We start from the raw sequence: 18,626 nt of genomic DNA, 5'->3' as shown, positions 1-18,626 counted from the left end.
AGCCATCAGGAGTAGCAGCTATCAGAGATTTGTGACATTTTTTACAAAGAAACGTGGCGAGATAAAGGACTTACAGAAACTCTGCAGCAGTAAAATGTTATGAAAGTTTTCAATGAAATATTTTTAGATATTGAGTTAATCTGCAGTGTTCTGAGCCTGCCCGGCACTCACATAGAGAGTCCCGCTGCCGGGAGGAAATGACATTTATAATTCCTGGCAGCCCCGAGCTTTCAGTCATCGGAGAGGGCCTGCACAGCCTCATTCACCACCCAGTGCACAGTGAGCGGCATCTGTAACCGCGCCCCCGACAATGACTGACAGCCAGCTCTAATGTTGAGCTTCCTAGGCAAGGAGCTCACGCTTGCAAGCTCTTTGCTATACAACTTATGAGCACAGCTTTGAAGCTGGTCAGTTTCCTTCTTCTTTGATGCTACAGAGGCAAAGCTGCATTTTTAGCAACATCGGAGAGTGGCCAAATTCAACTATGCCTCCTGCCAAAACTGTCAATCTTCAGGAGCCCTTAGCAGCCCCCCATCGGCAATAAGGAAGCCAGGAGGAAGAAGAGCGATGAGCCACTGAAAAACAAACATGAACACCTTTACATGAAAAATTCAGCTCTGCTACCTTTGAAATTTGTACTCATGTGTTTGATCGCAGCGATGACGTATTGTGTAACCTCAGCCTATGTGTAACATGTTAGTGACGGCGAGGAAGAAGTTAATATCCCACCACCGCACGAGCCGGGGGGCTTTGATAATGTGATGAAAATGTCAGCTCACACTCAACACACCGCCCCGGCCGAGATGATGAAAGCTGCTGTACGTTCATTTGTCTGTGTCAAGATGGAGTTAAAAAGTCCAAAGAAGGAAAAAGGATTGTTAATCTAGAAATGAAAACAAAAACTCGCCCTCTGATGCCGATGGCCGCCGCTAAGGCCGCGCCGCCCCCCATCTTTCATCTCAATTATTTCTGCTTGTTTCATTAGGGGTGATGAATTATCGATAATCAGGAAGCAAAGAGGCAACAGCGTTCACAGACACGACGGGCTCTACTGCACAAAATGTCCGATATATACAGTGAGAGTCATGGCTGGGGTTAACTGAGAGGCCCCAACCCCAGTGCTTGAAGGGACATTTGGGGAGGGCATTGCTAGCTGGGACAAACTGAGTGGCACATTGATTTTTTTCAGTTTTGCCTCTAATAAACCTGTTTTCTAAAAATTTTAGGTTGTGTGGAATTTTGCAGCTTAGTTCCATGGACAGGTATGGAGCGCTTTTCAGAAGTAAGAAGACTTTTTTTTTTTTCAAATCCTACAACACCTTTAAGGCTACTTTCACACTAGCGTTTTTTGAAATCCGTCACAATGCGTCGTTTTGCCGAAAAAACGCATCCTGCAAAAGTGTTTGCAGGATGCGTTTTTTCCCCATAAACTAACATTAGACGAGGCATTGCGACAGATTTACACACGTCGCACCCGTCATGCGACGGATGCATCGTGCAGTGGCGGACCGCCGGGAGCAAAAAACGTTGCTTGCAACCTTTTTTGCTCCGTTGTAAACGTCTTTTCCGACCACGCATGCGCGGCCGGAACTCCGCCCCCACCTTTTTGTTGAAGCGCAGTATGAATAAGGGAATTTTCTTATATGGAGGTGTAGTGACACTGACAGTGTCACTGTGGAAAGCCTAGATGGCGTAAGCATTGGAGATGGAATTGTAAGGAGCAGGACACGCAGTGTGCACAGGACCTGAAACTAAGGCACGTAGTAAGCACAGGACCTGAGAATAGACAGTCACGTGATCACAGAGGGGCGGAGCTACCGCACGAGAGGACGGGGAGTCAGCTGAGAGCGCGGAACACAGGACAGAGAACAACGACATAGTCAGTGGGGAGCCGAGGGTCGCAGCCAGTCGAGAGCGAGGTACCAGGGACAAGACCGAAGAGTAAACCGAGACGAGCCAAGGGGGTCAGAGATCCCCTGCGGTACCGAGCAGAAAACAGAGGCCGAAGTTAGAGGAAGAAACGGGTCGTACACAACAAAGCACACACGCACTGAGGCACAGCGATTACAGATGAGTAACCTGGGTCAGCAACCACGAACCAAGTATGTGGAAGTATCACTGACACCTGACCCAGGAACTACCAGAATTAAATAGCTGCCCCAGAACCAGAGAGAGGCAATTCTAGTTAACCCTGACCTGACCAGGAACGGAGGCTCGATCATCCTGTCCAGAGTCATGACAGGAGGATTTTATTAAAGGAAATGTATGTTTACTGCACCAAAATACACTTGAAAAATGCCAAAAAAACTATTATTACCGTTTTACATGTCAACTTTACTTTTATTTTTGACTGTTTGACTGTTTCCATATCTCCTTTAAAGAAGCATCCGGCAGATACTTCCAAAAAGTGCAAACATATATTGGATTTTCTTTCTGTTTTATTTATACCGGTATTTGCTTTATACCATTAAATGTTTGCACCATGTTTGAAAGGCATCACCTACCCCCTCCTGATCACCGATAGGACCCCTACCATAACTGAGAATGGGGCTCTGAAGATCCTTGTCTGAATGGAGCGGTGGTCAAGCATGCACATAAATATTCCATGGGACTGGTAGAGATGGACGAGTATAGCGCACACTCCCGTACACAATTAATGGAGCGGTAATGCGTATGCTCGGCTGATGCTATGTGCTACAGCCAATGACCTGTCAATCAACCAGAGGGGGGTGGCACTAGGCGGGGCATCCTAAGGACCTGTAAGTACACACCTCATTTGCATATGCCTTCATAACGCTATTTCCCTCCGCTGGAGCAGCGATTTGTGGACATAAAGGTATCGACTGTCTTACAGCTGCACAGCAATATAATCCTTGCAGCATTTAGGCAAACATGAAGTCTTCTAAAGAAGGAAAAAAAACAACCATCTAATGAAGTATGTTTCGGGGTTCTTGGCCCTCATCAGTAAGGAGCAGGAATATATGGAATAGTACTGTTTCTCCCTGCTGGGCCCATCAACCTTTGAAGTCTACCTACACCAGTTAGTAGTCACAGCAAGGAGAAAAAAGGACTATTCCATATTCTCCTGCTCTGCACTGATGAGGGGCAAGAACCCCCGAAACACGGAGTAGTTAGGCTTCAAGGATAAGTAATGGTTATAAAGGGCTGGACATAGACTTGTAGGGTCACTACTTGCCCTTTAGTTGATGCTAGAGAGCCAGCTTAATTCCTCACTGGTGGAGAGCTCATTTGCATGCCTTTTTCCCAGGGTTCAATTGCCTGGCCAAGAAGTCTGCACCAGCTGATTATAGAAAGTAACAGTCCCCTTCTAGCAGTCTGTGCTGTAATATGTGGACAGGGCTTAGAGGAATGTTTCTTACTAAGCTATTACATGTGGCTGCAGCAGTGATATTCAGATTTCTCCTTCATCTCTGGCCACATTTTCCCTGCCGTGAATTATGGGATTGGAAGCTTCACCCTGCTATCTGTTCTTCCACCTCAGGGCAGTAAAGTATAAGCTCTCGTCTGTCTGCGCTCAGCCCACTCCTCCTACACCGGTGCCCTTGGCTTTGTGTTTGGTGCGGCCCACTCGTTCCTCACCTCCACTTTGTGCCTTACATTACTATGGGTAATTACTATGGTGAGGAACAAGACCAGAAGCCGCTCTGGGGTTCTAGGAGATTGAGTTGCAATTTTTTTTTTTGCACCTGCATTTTTACAAATGTTTATATTTTATATTTTTTTTCTTATTATATACATATACCGTATATATATATATATATATATATATATATATATATATATATACCACATTCTTGCAGGGACTCAGACCACAAGGGAGCTGTTGTTCCTGTCCTATCGATTCTGCGCCCATTTTAATTAATGTCATTCATCATTATTGTGGTTCTTTTTTAACAATAGATGTTCTAAGGATCAGGATTTTATTTTTATTTTTTTTTAGAAAAAGAGGTCAGTTTTTGAAGAAAAAAAAAGTCCTAATAGTAAAAAACTCAAAACTTATCAACATTAATGGAACATTCATATTATATCATTTGGTTCTATACAGTAACTAAACTAATAATAAAATCTGCCACGACCCATTTATTCCATCGTTAATGTCAATAGATGATGAATTGGACAACTGATTTTAATTAGTTGCTGTTGATTTAATGGGAGGAAAAAATAATCATGACTGAGCACAACATCAAATCTATTTTATTTATTTTTTTATAGTTTGCAATAAAGCTTGAAAAAAATATATATATATTCTTCTCGCCAGGAGAATTATTTATTTATTTATTTATTTTGGGTTGTTAGTTTCCTTTATTTTTATGCATGAAATATGAAATGAGTTGTCTAATTTAGCCAGTGAGCTGTCAATCAAGTAGAGGAAGGGCTTGGCGGAGAAACGTATCGGTGAGTAAGATGCTTGGGAAATGCTCTGATCACGCCCAGAGCACTTTAGCCTCATTTGCATATGAGTTAAAACAGTGCGTTTTTCAGTCCGGAGCAACAGATTGCATATGAAGTAAAGGTGTTCATGACATTATTCTTCAGAGAGCAACGTGATCATATAACAGTTTGGGGGATTGGATCGTGCTGAGTGTCTGTCTTGCATAGCCTGAATATATATAGTATACAGTAGATCAATATAAATGGGTGTCCAAGTCTTGGCAAGGTCATCACAGTTTACACAGACATGAATAATAACTATTGTTCTTCAGTGGGCCACTGTATTACACAATGGAATGTTTTCAACTCCACCTTCAAAGCTAAAATCAATTAACTTAAAGGGGTTGTTCAGGCTATGTGACTGCAGACTTGTGAGTCCTCACAGAGTGTACAATGTGCACTGTCAGGATACTCTGGAACTGGGAATGGGTGCTCCTGTGACGACAAGTATTCAATTTGCATACTTCCAGCCACATTCCAACTAGACGTGTCCATTCTCGCGCTATTCACTTGTATTGAGTGAGGCTGCGCACGTCTAGTTGGCATGTGACCACATGTATGCAAATCACAACCTTGTGGTCACATACTCGCCTTTTCCCACCCCCTGTACCGGAGAATCCTGACAGTGTGTGCACAGTGCAATTTGTGAAGATTCACGTAGAGTGAACTACAAGCCTAATGTTTTTTGGGAACTGGAATTTCTTTAATTTTTAGCATGCAGAGAAGGAAACGTGAGACGTCACCCAGCTTTCCCAGTAGCAGATGTGAATAGGAGACAATAGAAAATAAATTAAAATCTAATAGAAAAACAATTCTCATTTACTTGGGAATATTTTCATATAGGGGGCGATGCTCGTAGAATTGATGTCCGCGTGTTTGTGTTGAGTCTCGCTTTTTGGTCCGCTACATTGTTTGTCATGTTTGCTAAATGGGTAAATCGATCAGATCTCATTCATCACGGCCGATCACTAGAAGTCTATACTGTATTAGCGCCGTGCTGTAGAAATAAAAGAGCCCCTCAATCATTGCGCGGCCGAGCTTTCCATTGGCGTTATTATTATGGTCACATTTTTCATCTTCGGTCACGGGCAGCTGAAACAGCATTTAATCCCGTTAATGACTTATAATGCAGCGAGCACAGAAGAATTACCCAGCTAGTTGTAATGCGCATGGATTAATAACTTCTCGTGATTGTGGAAAATCTCATTTATAAGGCTCACATGCAGGGGGACACAAAATAAAGTGCCCCATTAAGATGTGTCTGATTGGAACTAATGGTTAGAATGTAACGATATGTAACTGATTCAGGGATGTGCGCCCTAATAAAAAAGAAAATATTGTCACTATAGACGAGCTAATCAAGCATCAATTTGATACAAATCAAATTTGTGTTCAATTTTTCAAAACATTTTTTAGGAACTTACTGAACCTGGTGAATTGCTTAAAAGGACTGCTGTAAATTTACATAATTCAAAAGATTCCATCAGCCAGAGGAGGATCCTTGGGTGCAGCTGGGCGGGTCTCTCCAATATACCTTACAGCTATCATATCACATGGTATAACCAGAGCCAATCAGGAAAAAATATTATGGCCTGTATAAAAGCAGAGGCAGGAAACGCAGTGGTCATTTTGTGGTGAATCTGGATAGTGAGAGGACGTTACAGCTAAGTAATAGAGATAGTGATAAAAAGCCATAAAACACTGAAGAAACTGTACAGAAAGAGTGTGATGGCAGCGAAAAATATTTGTGTGTGAGGAACACGCTGTAGGTTACCAGTGAATTCACTTTGACACTGTTAAGCCTGTGTCTGTGTTAACAAGCTTAAAGGGGTTGGATACAGTCCTGGGAGAACTCAGAGTGTTACACACATCTTTCCAGGGCAGTTGGTGGCTTTGTAGTCTTTTGATTTGCCACAAATTAAATTTTGGAGTAAAATTGGCAAATTTAGATTTCAAAAGAGTTATTTATCTCCAATTGTCACACAATATTTCTATACGTTCCTGACCTACAAAGTCAGTACCTATAGGCACAGATTATATGGCCCCTTAGAGTCACATCTATACAGTAAGACACAATTTAAAGGTATTAATTTAAAGGTATTTAAAAGGTACAATTTAAAGGTATATTATGCAAGCTGTAATCCATCCACAAGATAAATGATAACTTTCTGATTGCTGCGATCCCATCGCTAGAACCGCCTAGGGTTTTCTCCATCAGGACCATACACAGTAAATGGAGCAGCAGTGTCCTGTCCCTCCAAACCCCGATTCTCAGTGGGGTCTCAGTGATAGTAGGTGATCACCTGTCCTGTCGATAGGTAATAATTGCAGTCTTTTAATGGGGGTTGACTAGGAATAGATATAAATGGCTGCTTTCTTTCAGAAACCCTTGACCGTGTGTTTCATACAATATTGCAGAGCAGCTTTATTCATTTCAGTAAGGCTGAGTTGCAATATTCAGAAAAACCCAATCAGCGCTGCCTTCACTCCCCTCCCCGGAGGATGTAATTGACATCCAGATCAAGTCGGAGCTACGGCTGCTCTTTCACTTCCTCTGGATTTCTTGATTTGTCCGAAGTAGATGGAGTGAAGCCAGCGCTGATTGGCTGCAGGGATTACGTGACATAATAATGTCATGTGAGCCCCGGGAGATCTGGTGCAAACACCGCTGGAATGGCGCCGGCACCGGACGTGAATATGGGTGTTATTATTCTTCTAGGGGGAATCCTACGGATTTGGAGTGGGTTGTCCGAGTAGTAGACAACCCCTTTAAATCTGTTTTTTAATTACCTCCCTCTAGCGGCAGCTGCAGATAAACAGAATTGTATCATTAAGAGAATCAGCAGGAACATTCATTGCTCACGGTGGGCGCAAAAGCAGTTGTGTAGTCAGTTTCTATGATTGGGACGCCACTGCTCAACCGTAATATCAGTTTTCTTAGGTATATAAGGTACAAAAATATATGATATGTGTATAAAGTTGCATAAAACCCAACTATAACTAACCATATATTAATAGTATTGTGCATAAATAATTGCAGTACTATAGAAAAATAATTGATACCATCAAGTGCCAAATGGCAGACCTAGCTCTGCTCCACCTGTACTCTTGGATATATTCGGTCCCGCACTAAAGCCGCTTATTGGCATAAACCTATGGGACTTAATGTGATCATTGTAATCCCATGACCATTGTACTGAACTTCTAGAGATGGAAATGGAATATTTTGCAGTCCTGAAACCCGGAGACTCTTTTCTTTTTAGGAAACATTCCCATTTGTTTTACACTTAGGTAATAATGTTCTAATGATCTTATAAAGTTCAGAATATCGGGACCTTCGAGCTCATCTAGTTCCACCCGACCTTACGGCAGGAAATAGGATCTTACCTAGAGAACTTGATCCCAATGAAAAGAATTAATGGCCCCCATCTTAATTAAGTGGACTTCACTTTTACTGTTCTTTCTGAGAAGAAATCTCTTTATTTTTGTCGGGTAATGTCATTTTCTCCGTAATAACTCTCGGTAATCACCGCCGAATGTGGAGGGAAATCTATCAAGCTTAGTTTTAAGAGACTGGTTTTGTGAATGAAGTCATTTAAGATATTGCCAGGCCCGTCAATTATTGTCGAATATTTGGATCCTGGGTTATGAGGGACTGTAGTATTTTCATCAATCAGGTCCAGCAACAAATCCTGTTCTAGACAGATCTGATTTATATAATCATTAGGCAGGAAATGCGGCAATGGATTTTGGTGCAGCTGGACATGCCATTGCCTTATGTGCCAATTTTTCTTATATCTTTACTCCCTTGTCATTTAGTTCCCTCCTTAATGTTTCTGTTAGTTCCCACCTTAGTGACGTCACCGCTGGTCATACGCAGGCGCGTTCTCACGCTCAGCTCAGTGTGAGCTGGATGCCGGGCAGAGTGGTAACATTAGTAATGGGGGGTGTAATAGATGCCTTTCCATTACTATCCCCTGGCCTTGATGTCAGCGGAGATATAACAGCTGAAATAACCCCCCAAAACTATTACCCTACTTGCAAGTGCGCCAGGGCAAGTGGGAAGTGCTGGGAAAAGTGCCAGAATTGGCACATCTTATGGATGCCCCATTTCCATTGCCCCTTTCCAGCCTGAGAACACCAGCCTCCAGCTTTAGATTGGCTGGTTTTCAAAAATGGAAGGAACTCCATTGCTGTTTTTTTAATTATTTATTTAAATAATTTAAAAAACGGCATTGGAACCCCTCAAGTTTTGATAACCAGCCAAGATAAAGCTGTCAGCTTTATCTTGGCTGGCTGTCAAGAATACAGGGGACCGCACGTCTTTTTTTATTTATTTATTTTTTGTTTTTTTACATGGCTTGCCGGCCAATCACAACCATGCCAATACTTGACATGGCTGTGATGGAGCCGAGAGTGCCCACGCAGGAAAAGCTTGTTGATTGGCTGACAGTCTTTCAACAAGCTTTGTGCAGGCTGCCAAATTCAAACAGTAACATAGGCTTCCAGTAGCACAGACCCCGAACTTTACCATTTGGGTTTTGCCCATCTCTACTTGATATCTGTGATCTGATGTTTTATTCACAAGTAATTTCTTTTTTTTAATATGTAAATGAGCTATTGAGATTTATGGGCTGGACATAGATCTTCTTAAGAATCTGCTTCCAAAGCTTATTTTATATGTAAAGGGGCATTACCAGTGTAAGACATGTAATGACTGACAGTGTGCTGTCCTAATCTCAATGCAGAGCTTTGTGTGATTACAACTAACACAGTACAACAGAGCTAAGCTTTGTCTCCTTACAAACACATCCGCATCTGCAGCTCTCCTCTCACAGTGCTATAAGGTCGGCTGCAGAGCTGTGCCGTATTACAACTAACACTTTTTTAGTTTCCATTTCACAGGCAGCCAGTGTGGGCGAAGGGCAGTACAACCGAGCCAACAACAGTGTGAGAGGACAACTGTCTTTGTATAAGTGCGCATATACAGAGAACAGTCCAGCACTGATAGGACCGCCCACTGGGCTAAAAAGCACAGAAAGTGCAAAGGATTAAATGTATAAAACTAAGGTTTTACTGAATTCTTTCTCAACAAAACTATATATCAATCTACTCAGCTCCCTGTGCTCTATAACATAGTGCCTGCAGATTGGACGGCATTTTCATGGTGACAACTTCCCTTTAAATCAAAGGATTTAGACTAATATCTACAGAAGTTGATTTTCACTGATGTCCATTGACCAGGAATGAATTCACGCTTTCTGATTAAAATCCCTGATGTTATTTGCACTATGAGTGTAATTATTATGTTCCAACGATATAGAGAATAGCAAAGTATTCCTGGACTTCTCAAGACCGTGGAATATTTTATTGTAATTATGCAAAGTTCTCATATTTCTGCTTATTGGCTCGGAACTAAGAGTAAGAGAGTGATAAAACTGTAAGAAAACTGAGGAACTCGATTTATGTTCCCATTGCCAATCCATAAAAATGGAAAGAATAACACGATCTTAGAATGTATTGGAAAATAATTGTGCGCAGGTTCTCTTCATCGGTGCCGAAATAAAAGCCCCATAGGATGACTGTATGTAATGAGTCATAAAGCGGGAACGGCCAGTCTCTATATTGTTAGTAATGGTACAGGCAGTGACTATGAGGCTCTCAGAGTGAGATTGTATCTGACGGTAATCAGCTTTGCCCTCACATCCAGAAACATCTTGATTTTATTTACTTTTTTTTCCTTTAGGCAAAGATGAAGCGAGCAGCTTGGAAGTGACTTGGCCCGATGGCAGGATTTTCACCCGAGGCATTGCTGAAGGGGAAATAAACTCTGTGTTGGAAATTCCGTATCCTCTTGATGAAGATACTGTTACTAAACCGACAGCTATAGAGGTGACACATTCTGGGGTGATAATGGCGCGGCTTTGGAAAGGAAATATTATGTGTTTTGTTTTGTTTTTTAATACAGAGGAAGTTCTGGTGTTCTTTAAAGAGGCTTAGAATGAAAAGAATCCTTCTCGCAAGTAGCACCTAGAAGAGACAGATACCCTACAGGTCAACGTTTGAACCTTTAACAAACCTTACAACAAAACCAGGGATTAAAGTCAAACTAGAAACTAATCTACATAAAGCCTGTTTCGGTGATTTTGCCCCTCCTGAGTGTAGAGCAGTGTCTTACTGGAAGAGTGCAACACCCTTGTAATACTGGCCACACATACGTATTAGATGGTTGTTGGCCTAACAATGGTTTGGCCAATCTTCCGACAATTATCTCTTCCTTACACAGGAGCACTCAGCTGAGTTCTCCTGTGTCCTCTATGAGAAAGCCACCGTCCTACATCTCCACCGGCGGCTTATCTCCAGGAGAGCAAAAAAGTCAGCAGTCAGAAATCAAACATGCCCAATCAATATCTACCCCAGGGATCAGTTTGCTGACACCCTCATACACTGCACATTAGACTAATGTCGACCTTAAGACTCTATACTCATCTGGTCTTTTTAAGGAAAAGTAGTATTTCCTCTTAATGCTTATGTATTGTTGCATTCAGCCAGTGAATCCTTGCTCTACACTGATGAGGGGAAAAACAGGCTCTCTATAAGTGACTTTCTGGTTTGGAATTCATCTGCAGTCATGGTGTAAGACTTGTTAAAAGATCAGACATTGACTTATAGGATATCTACGTCTCCTAAGAGGTACTTGTGAGATGATTTCTTTGATTCTGCCAAGGGATAATTTGCCACCTTTTTTTAAAGCATAATATCAAAAATACTATAAAGAAATTAGAATAAAATAGTAATGAGCACCTAACATGAATAAAGAAGGAGTAAAAATATTTCAACATGGCCGTCATTACAACACTAGTAAGAAGAAAGTGAGAGAAAGACTGTAGTGTCTGGAAGCCATAACGTTGTCAAGGGCAAACACAGGTCCTGGGACTTGTTTTATTTGATCTTATATTTTACCAATTGTAACCTATAGAAGATGGTGGGGTGAAGTCATGCAGTAATCAGTACCCAGTCTTCAATTTTTCAGCTCTGTGTCTGGCTGTAAGACAACTTCCTGCAGCAGAAGCCTCTCCCCTCTGTCCCGTCTGCAGTAGCAGATACAGAATGTTGAAGGCTAAACGTTTGGCCAGTGGTGGGAAAAAGAAAATTGGTTCAACAGAAGGAAATGTAAAAAAAAAAATATATCCTGCTGTTAAATACCTGCCGCTCCAGTACTAATAATAATAATAATAATAATCTTTATTTATATAGCGCCAACATATTCCGCAGCGCTTTACAGTTTAACAGTTTCAAACACAACAGTCATAGGTAACAATGTTAACAATACAGTAATAAAGCAAAATAAGATAAAATAAGACGACCCTGCTCGTGAGAGCTTACAATCTACAATATGCTCCAGTGCTCCAGTACTGATGCTCTAGTGCTCCAGTACTGATGCTCCAGTACTAATGCTCCAGTGCTCCAGTACTAGTGCTCCAGTGCTCCAGTACTGATGCTCCAGTGCTCCAGTACTGATGCTCCAGTGCTCCAGTACTGATGCTCCAGTGCTCCAGTACTGATGCTCCAGTACTGATGCTCCAGTGCTCCAGTACTAATCCTCAAGTGCTCCAATACTGATGCTCCAGTGCTCCAGTACTGATGCTCCAGTGGTGCTGGTTTTGGTTTACTTTTCTACAACAATGATGTGCCGTGCATCTATGTCACCTCTGCAGCTAGTCATCAGCCTTAGCAGCCATTCTTGATGTACAGCTTGAAACTGCTGAGGCTGGTGAATGACTGCAGTGGTCACATGCATGCCTGGCACATCATCTCATTTGTGAAGTCAACTAAGGCCAATATGGGCTACCAGAGCATTGGCAATGGGGTGGCTGGGGATTTACCAGGCAAGTAATAGTTATTTTTCATTATCATCATAATTTCTGCTGTTTCAAAACTTATGAATAATCCCTTTAAGCCCCACCCCTTATTTATGTCATGCCCCCTTGGGTATGCATTTACTTAAATTGGAACAAATCAACAGAAAACTAATCCTAAGGTTCCTTACCAGGTTTCTCCAAGGTTTTTTGTTGCAGAGGCATGCAGAAAATGCTAGAGAATGAGGAAAAATATGGGCAAGAGTCTTTGCACTTCCCGTAGAGGTCAAACGAATGACTTTTTCATACAGCTAATCACTTGACTAAATAAAACTGGGCAGGAAATTGTCTTTTGATCTTTTTCAATATGACAGAAATGATTACAATTTGCTTTTACCGCATTTATCTTTTCCGAACAGTGCGGCCAGGGCTTCTCGATGAATGAAAATGGACATTGTGGAGGTAAATGAGGCTTTAATGTGTTTGAATGTAACACACCTGGATTATAAAAGGAAATGTTAATATATGCACACGTTTTCTGCCTGGACGCCCTAGTAAGCAAACGGTTGGGATAATAAAGCATAATTGTCCATCTGTTTTACTGAATTGCTCTTCGGAGACAATTGACAGATCTGCATAAAATGATCAGCTTGGTTCAGCCCAGATCATGAGGCTTTAGGATTATTATTTGTTGTAAATACATAATTTTAGACATTTTTAGGAATTAGTCCTATGATAATGTACTAAATAACTCACAAACGTCTAGTACAGAGCTACCCAAACTTCTTTCTTATCTTCTGTGGCCTCATCAGCCAAAAAAAAAGTGAGCCCTTGGCCTCACCATGTTAAGTGCAGGAATAACTACTCTAGAGCGACTCTCATTGCGCAAGCCACCACTGCTTGGCAAGTCCTTAAGGGCTGGGATATTCTTCTCCCACTCCTGATGGAGAGGGGGGCTTTTCAAAACCCTTCCTAGACTGCGGTTGTAGGATAGCTGGCGTCTGATGAAGCACACGATGTAGAGTCAGGTATAGGCTAATGCCAGGCAAGGCAGCATCTTGCTTTACCTGACAACCAGAAGACACAACGACCCATGCTGCCTGATCTGCGAAACAAGTGGGAAGCACAGTGTGCCCTGTTCCCACATCGCTCACCATTTCCACACACGCGGCTCCACCATGAGTAGTCGCACCACCCAAGTGCATGATAACTGTGCTCCCAGCGCCGACAGACTGGAGGAGAAGTCTGGTAACCAGAGGAGGATGATTGCGTCAACAGCAGGTATTCTTATCACACCAGTGATTGACCACCATTCCAATGGAGGGACATGTTAAATGCGCCCAATTTCAGCCACAAAGTCTCCGGAGGCCCAAATAAGACATTGTATTTACAGAATACAATCTTGTCTCTTCGACTCAAAAAATAAAGTAACTTCTTGCTCCTATGTCAGTATTTTTACAGTAGAAGACCCTTTTTTCTGGATGAAATTTGGGACCCATGGCTTTGGGAGACATGATGTGTCTCACCCACCCATAGGCAGTGCTCTCACGGGTCGGATTTGATACAAATGGAAATCCCTGTGAGATTCAACTACAATCTACAACCCATGCATGTGGATGGGGTTTCCCCAAGACATTTATATGGGTTAGAATACATATTTTTGGTGCCACCATGGAAATAAATCTGCTACATACAAAAATTGGCATGTTGCTTATTTGCATGGATTCCACATGAAAAATCAGAGGTTTGGTCAAGAGAATGATAATAGGGTTAATCTTTGTGCAGATCCACAGAAGTGGAATTTTTTATTATATTCGAGGATCATCTCAGATTAATGCCTCAGAAGTTCTATTGTTTTAAACATACCCTTATGGTTTCAGTTGGACAGTCCCAGATTATGATAACCTACTGTTATCCCATATAGTTGGAGTATTTGACTAGGTGAGGACACCTGCTTTCCTGTTAACTGGGAAAATTGAGATTTCCTCCTATGAATTATTAGGAAAACTTAACAAGTTCTTGACAGTCAGCAACTCAAGGCTCAAGTTCCCAGAATGATCAGATACTATATACCAGACCTCTAGATTCTGAAAGTTAGGACAACTTTATGTCGAGATTCAGGTAATTTTGCCACTTGATTATCAGACATTGGGAACTATTTCAAGAACATCTAGGGACAATAGACACTCTTTAACTGACTCATGAGGGAAATGGGTTACACACTGGGTCAAGAGACAAGACTTTCCCACTGGGTCAGTAGTACTTTATAGCTGGTTAGCAAAAGTTTGGACACTAGGTCATTTGGTTAAAGGGAGCAAATATTTCAAGGATGTTTTAAAGGTCATATTTGATGGATGGTATAGTCAGTTTGGGCCTTAACTTTTGAGCATTTTATTACTGTGTTACTTGGTGAAATGCTTCAGCACACACGTTTTTGTATTTTTAGATACTGATGAATGCATACAGTTCCCATTTGTTTGTCCCAGAGAAAAGCCCATTTGTATCAACACATACGGAGGGTATAAATGTCGTCCCAACAGGAGATGCAACCGTGGCTTTGAGCCAAACGAAGATGGCACGGCTTGTGTTGGTACGTATATGTCTTTCCCTCCTTGAGAAGGGGTAGACCAAATCCACTTATTTGATCTGAGCATATGAAAATATGTGTTTAGCTGAGATCAAATGTTTCTTGGGAGAATCAATGAACAAGAGAGATTTTTTATTTTATCTTGATGGCTTCTGTCTTTATGCCAATCTCTGCCGTGTTATGTCTATAATATATATTAACTTAATATGTACCCACAGGTTATAAGAAAATGGACTTTCTGAATTAGACGATGCTATTTAAGTTTTTTTCTACCCTTTGTCAGAGGAACTGGATCTTTAAAATATAATAAAGGAAGCATTTCTTACCATTCTGATCCCCTTTAGCACCACTGATACAGTGCCCTCCGCTAGGACCAAAAGTGATGACATCCCATCCATCAGTCACCGGATCTTGCAGCCTAACAAAAGCCCTCAGAGATAAGACGACTTTAAGAACTTGATGTCATCACTTCTGGGACTGATGGAGACCACCAACTTCTTTCTTTAGTTTAAAATGATCCCTTCTTTCTGGCTAAGTTCTGAAAAAAGGTGTGGGAAATCCTCTTTAAAGCTATTGTCCAGAACGTTATTAGATATTAGAAATAGCCTTTATATAGAAAAGTAAGCCGCAACATGGAATAATAAAAAGCCTATGATTACCAAGGCCATACATTTTTTGGAACTCTTTGTATAGAGTTGTCCACAACATCGTTAAATCACCGATTAAGGATAAGACCAAGGGAAGCGGTGGCCAAAATTCTGCCGATTCCCGTTGGCCAATAGCTACAAGACTTTGTTTAAAAAATCATGTACCAGTTGGCAGTCTTGGGTGGGTGTAGTTTTGGATGCATGATCTCCCCCCAATAGATCTGGCGGTATAGTCACACATTACTAGTTGTGGTCATGCATCGATGTTTTTGGTAATCAACAGAGGCCACTTTTACTAACAAGCCTTTGTCTTTCTCTCTTTTCCCTTTCTTCTAACACCTCTCCCCGCATTTGCTACAACCGGATCTCCACCTGGTCTCCTCTTTTTTGGGCTGTGCTATCTTTGGGATGTCCTGGCCATTCAAGCAGCTCAGGTGGCTTACTTTGGATCATACCCTTCTTCAGCCTCCAGGTTTCAACCACATTTCTTGCACTCTTCAGTGACTCTGCTGTGCCTTGGATTATATTTCCACATATACTCTCTCTGAATAGTTCTGCCACATAAAGGCTTTCTGTGCTTGGTTCTTGCAAATTATACAGTATTTGAAAAGACTGTCAGCCAAGCTGCTCCGCTCTGGGTCTGGGAACCAGATGACCCTGCTACAAACATGCCAGAAAGAACTTTGTCTGAAGCTTAGAGTGAATAGTGATATTTTCGTAAAATCGAGTTGTTTGTTAATATGTCATGCATGTTTTCTGAGAAAACTGAAGAGAATTCCCATTCAAGCCCTCGCTAAAGACACTCTCAAGTATCCAGTGTAAATTCATGTTTTATATTTGACTTCTGATTTTTTATATGTTGCCCAAAAAATTTTTTGGTTAAACTCTTTTGCTGCAAGAGAAGCTAAGAGAGCGGCACACGGCGGGCCCTCCTGGCCAGGAAAATGGCCGGACCCAGTTGCTCCTTGGAAAGTGATAAGACACCATTTTTGTAGGGTTTGGCCTGCCTGCTCCGTGCTTTGCCTGCTCCTAATCCTTGTGAAGGAAGAAGCCTTATCTCATTTCTGTAATTATTAATTTATTTTTAATTTGTAATGAGAAGAAAGGTTACAAGTTCAACTTTTTTGCAGTCTTCCAGTCATCGGTCTGAAAATATATTCCAAATAAAATGTACAGTAAACATACAGAACCGCGTGTAACAATTCTCTTTAACGTGATTGGTGCTGTGATCAATATCTTTGCATTTCAAAATATAAGCAAGAGCTACTATTAAAGGGGTTGTCCAGGATTTACAAATATTTAATGACAACTATAAAAAACTACTCGCTAATGGAGTTTCCTAGGTTTTTTATACTACAGGTATGCCCTACAATGTGTCAAGGTATGAAAATCAACCTTACTTATCCTTTGCTGCTCCAGTGCTGCCTCTTCGCTACTGCCCCAGGTCTTTATTGATTGCATTTATGACTGCAGCACATGACTGCTGCCACCAATCACTGGGCTCAACAGCCATACTGATGTAGAGGTTGCATTGGAACGTCAGGGATAAGTAAGGCTCATTTTCTTATTTTTAAATGGACCATAACCATCAATTTTTGGTAACTTTGCTGCAGCCTTCACTGGGCTCAGCTTGTGTTGGCATTTGACCAATTGAAGTCAGTGATTGGCTGCAGTGGTCACAGAAGTGTATGGCATGTGATTGGTGCAGAAAAGTAAACAAAAAACAGTGGAACGTCTGTGCAGGAGTGCCAGGGAAGTTAAGAAGGTAAATATTGAGGAAGAAGCACAGCCATGAAGAGGGAGAGGGAGGAAGGAATTATGCACAACCACCCAACATTAAAACCAGTTTATTATCAAGCCATTTTTAATGGCTTATTCGTAAACTGGATTTTAATGTTGGATGGTTGTGCCGGATTCCTTCCTCCCTCTTCCTTTTCATCGCTGTGGTTCACCAGCAGAATTAGCGCCCTCCACGTATATCTCCATCCGGGACATCGATTACTTCGCAGTGTGGTGAGCTCCATCCATTTTCCCCTTTTCTCTCTAATGGTAAATATTGGTTTTCTTCATTTTATACAAAATGTAAATCTGGACAACCCCTTTAACGTTAACCTGTTATTAGATTACCTTCATTGTTATAAGCAGAGAACATTAATTGAACCTACCTACTATGCATTGGGTGGACCACAGTGTAAAATGTTAGGTCCGGCTTGAATGTGAGGTATGTGCACATCAACACATCTTCATGAACTTCCTCCAACAACTTGCTGAAACCTCAGTCTGAAGCTTGTTTTGCAAATGGACGGATCAATTTTGATTTATATAAAACTCCTTTCCCACTTTCTTGTATATTTTATAAAGCTGGGATCGATGGACATATCAAAAAGCGGTGGCACCTTCAAAAGTATCAAACTGATCCCTCACCATTATATCACTAGACCTGCGGACTACAGAATGAAGAGTTGTGGAGCAGGGACTCATGGCTCCTTGCTCTATGGAAAAGCGTAACTGTATTGGCTTGCTTGTATACACCAATACAGTTATTAGTGGCGCTAGTCAACCACCTCCTTTACACTACTGACAAAAGTGCAACTGCAGCCCTTGCACCCAATAATAATTTTGTCCCAAAATATGGAGTCTTCTGCACTAAGGTGCTGCAAAGATGCCGTGCACTGTCATTGTGCATCGGGTTCTACCATTCTGCACTGCTAATTTATGTCAATTTCTACACTTTGCACTTTTGAATGTTTTTTTTTGTTTGTCATCTGACTTTCATTAATTTACTAGATCAACTTAGCACGGATGTAGACTGATCGAGATGGACTTACTGTATGGTGGTTTTAAAAGGGAACTTGACAGCTGATTTCCATGTGTCGGGCAGCATGTATCAGACAATAGGTGCATGATTCCAGCCAGGTATATTTGACTCTAAAATGCCGCAGCATACTTTAGAAGCCAGCGGGAACCAAGCCACATGAAAGACTAGTCAGACAGGCGGGTCGCTGGTGCTTTCTCCTCGCTAGCTGCCAGGTCTCTTCCTCTTCACTCCAGGGCAGCAGGCAGGGAGAAGCCACCAAGAAC

At 41.7% G+C, this 18,626-nt stretch overlaps 1 protein-coding gene across 8 annotated transcripts in view; it reads left to right on the top strand.

The window, feature by feature from the left end:
- CRTAC1 (cartilage acidic protein 1) overlaps window positions 1-18,626 on the top strand; it is a 526,287-nt gene that overhangs the window by 484,704 nt on the left and 22,957 nt on the right. For 5 of the 8 annotated variants that reach the window (XM_077258322.1, XM_077258318.1, XM_077258320.1 and 2 more), the window contains exons 12-14: window positions 10,199-10,344; window positions 12,731-12,773; window positions 14,758-14,901. In XM_077258322.1, the coding sequence (XP_077114437.1) occupies window positions 10,199-10,344; window positions 12,731-12,773; window positions 14,758-14,901 (333 nt within the window). Of the gene's footprint in view, window positions 1-10,198; window positions 10,345-12,730; window positions 12,774-14,757; window positions 14,902-15,971; window positions 16,762-18,626 lie in introns of those variants that run through there. The other 3 variants (XM_077258324.1, XM_077258325.1, XM_077258323.1) reach the window with 2 other exon arrangements.

Source organism: Ranitomeya variabilis, chromosome 4 (assembly GCF_051348905.1).
Source record: "Ranitomeya variabilis isolate aRanVar5 chromosome 4, aRanVar5.hap1, whole genome shotgun sequence".
Taxonomy (NCBI): Eukaryota; Metazoa; Chordata; class Amphibia; order Anura; family Dendrobatidae; genus Ranitomeya; species Ranitomeya variabilis.
This window is presented reverse-complemented; position numbering and strand designations above follow the sequence as displayed.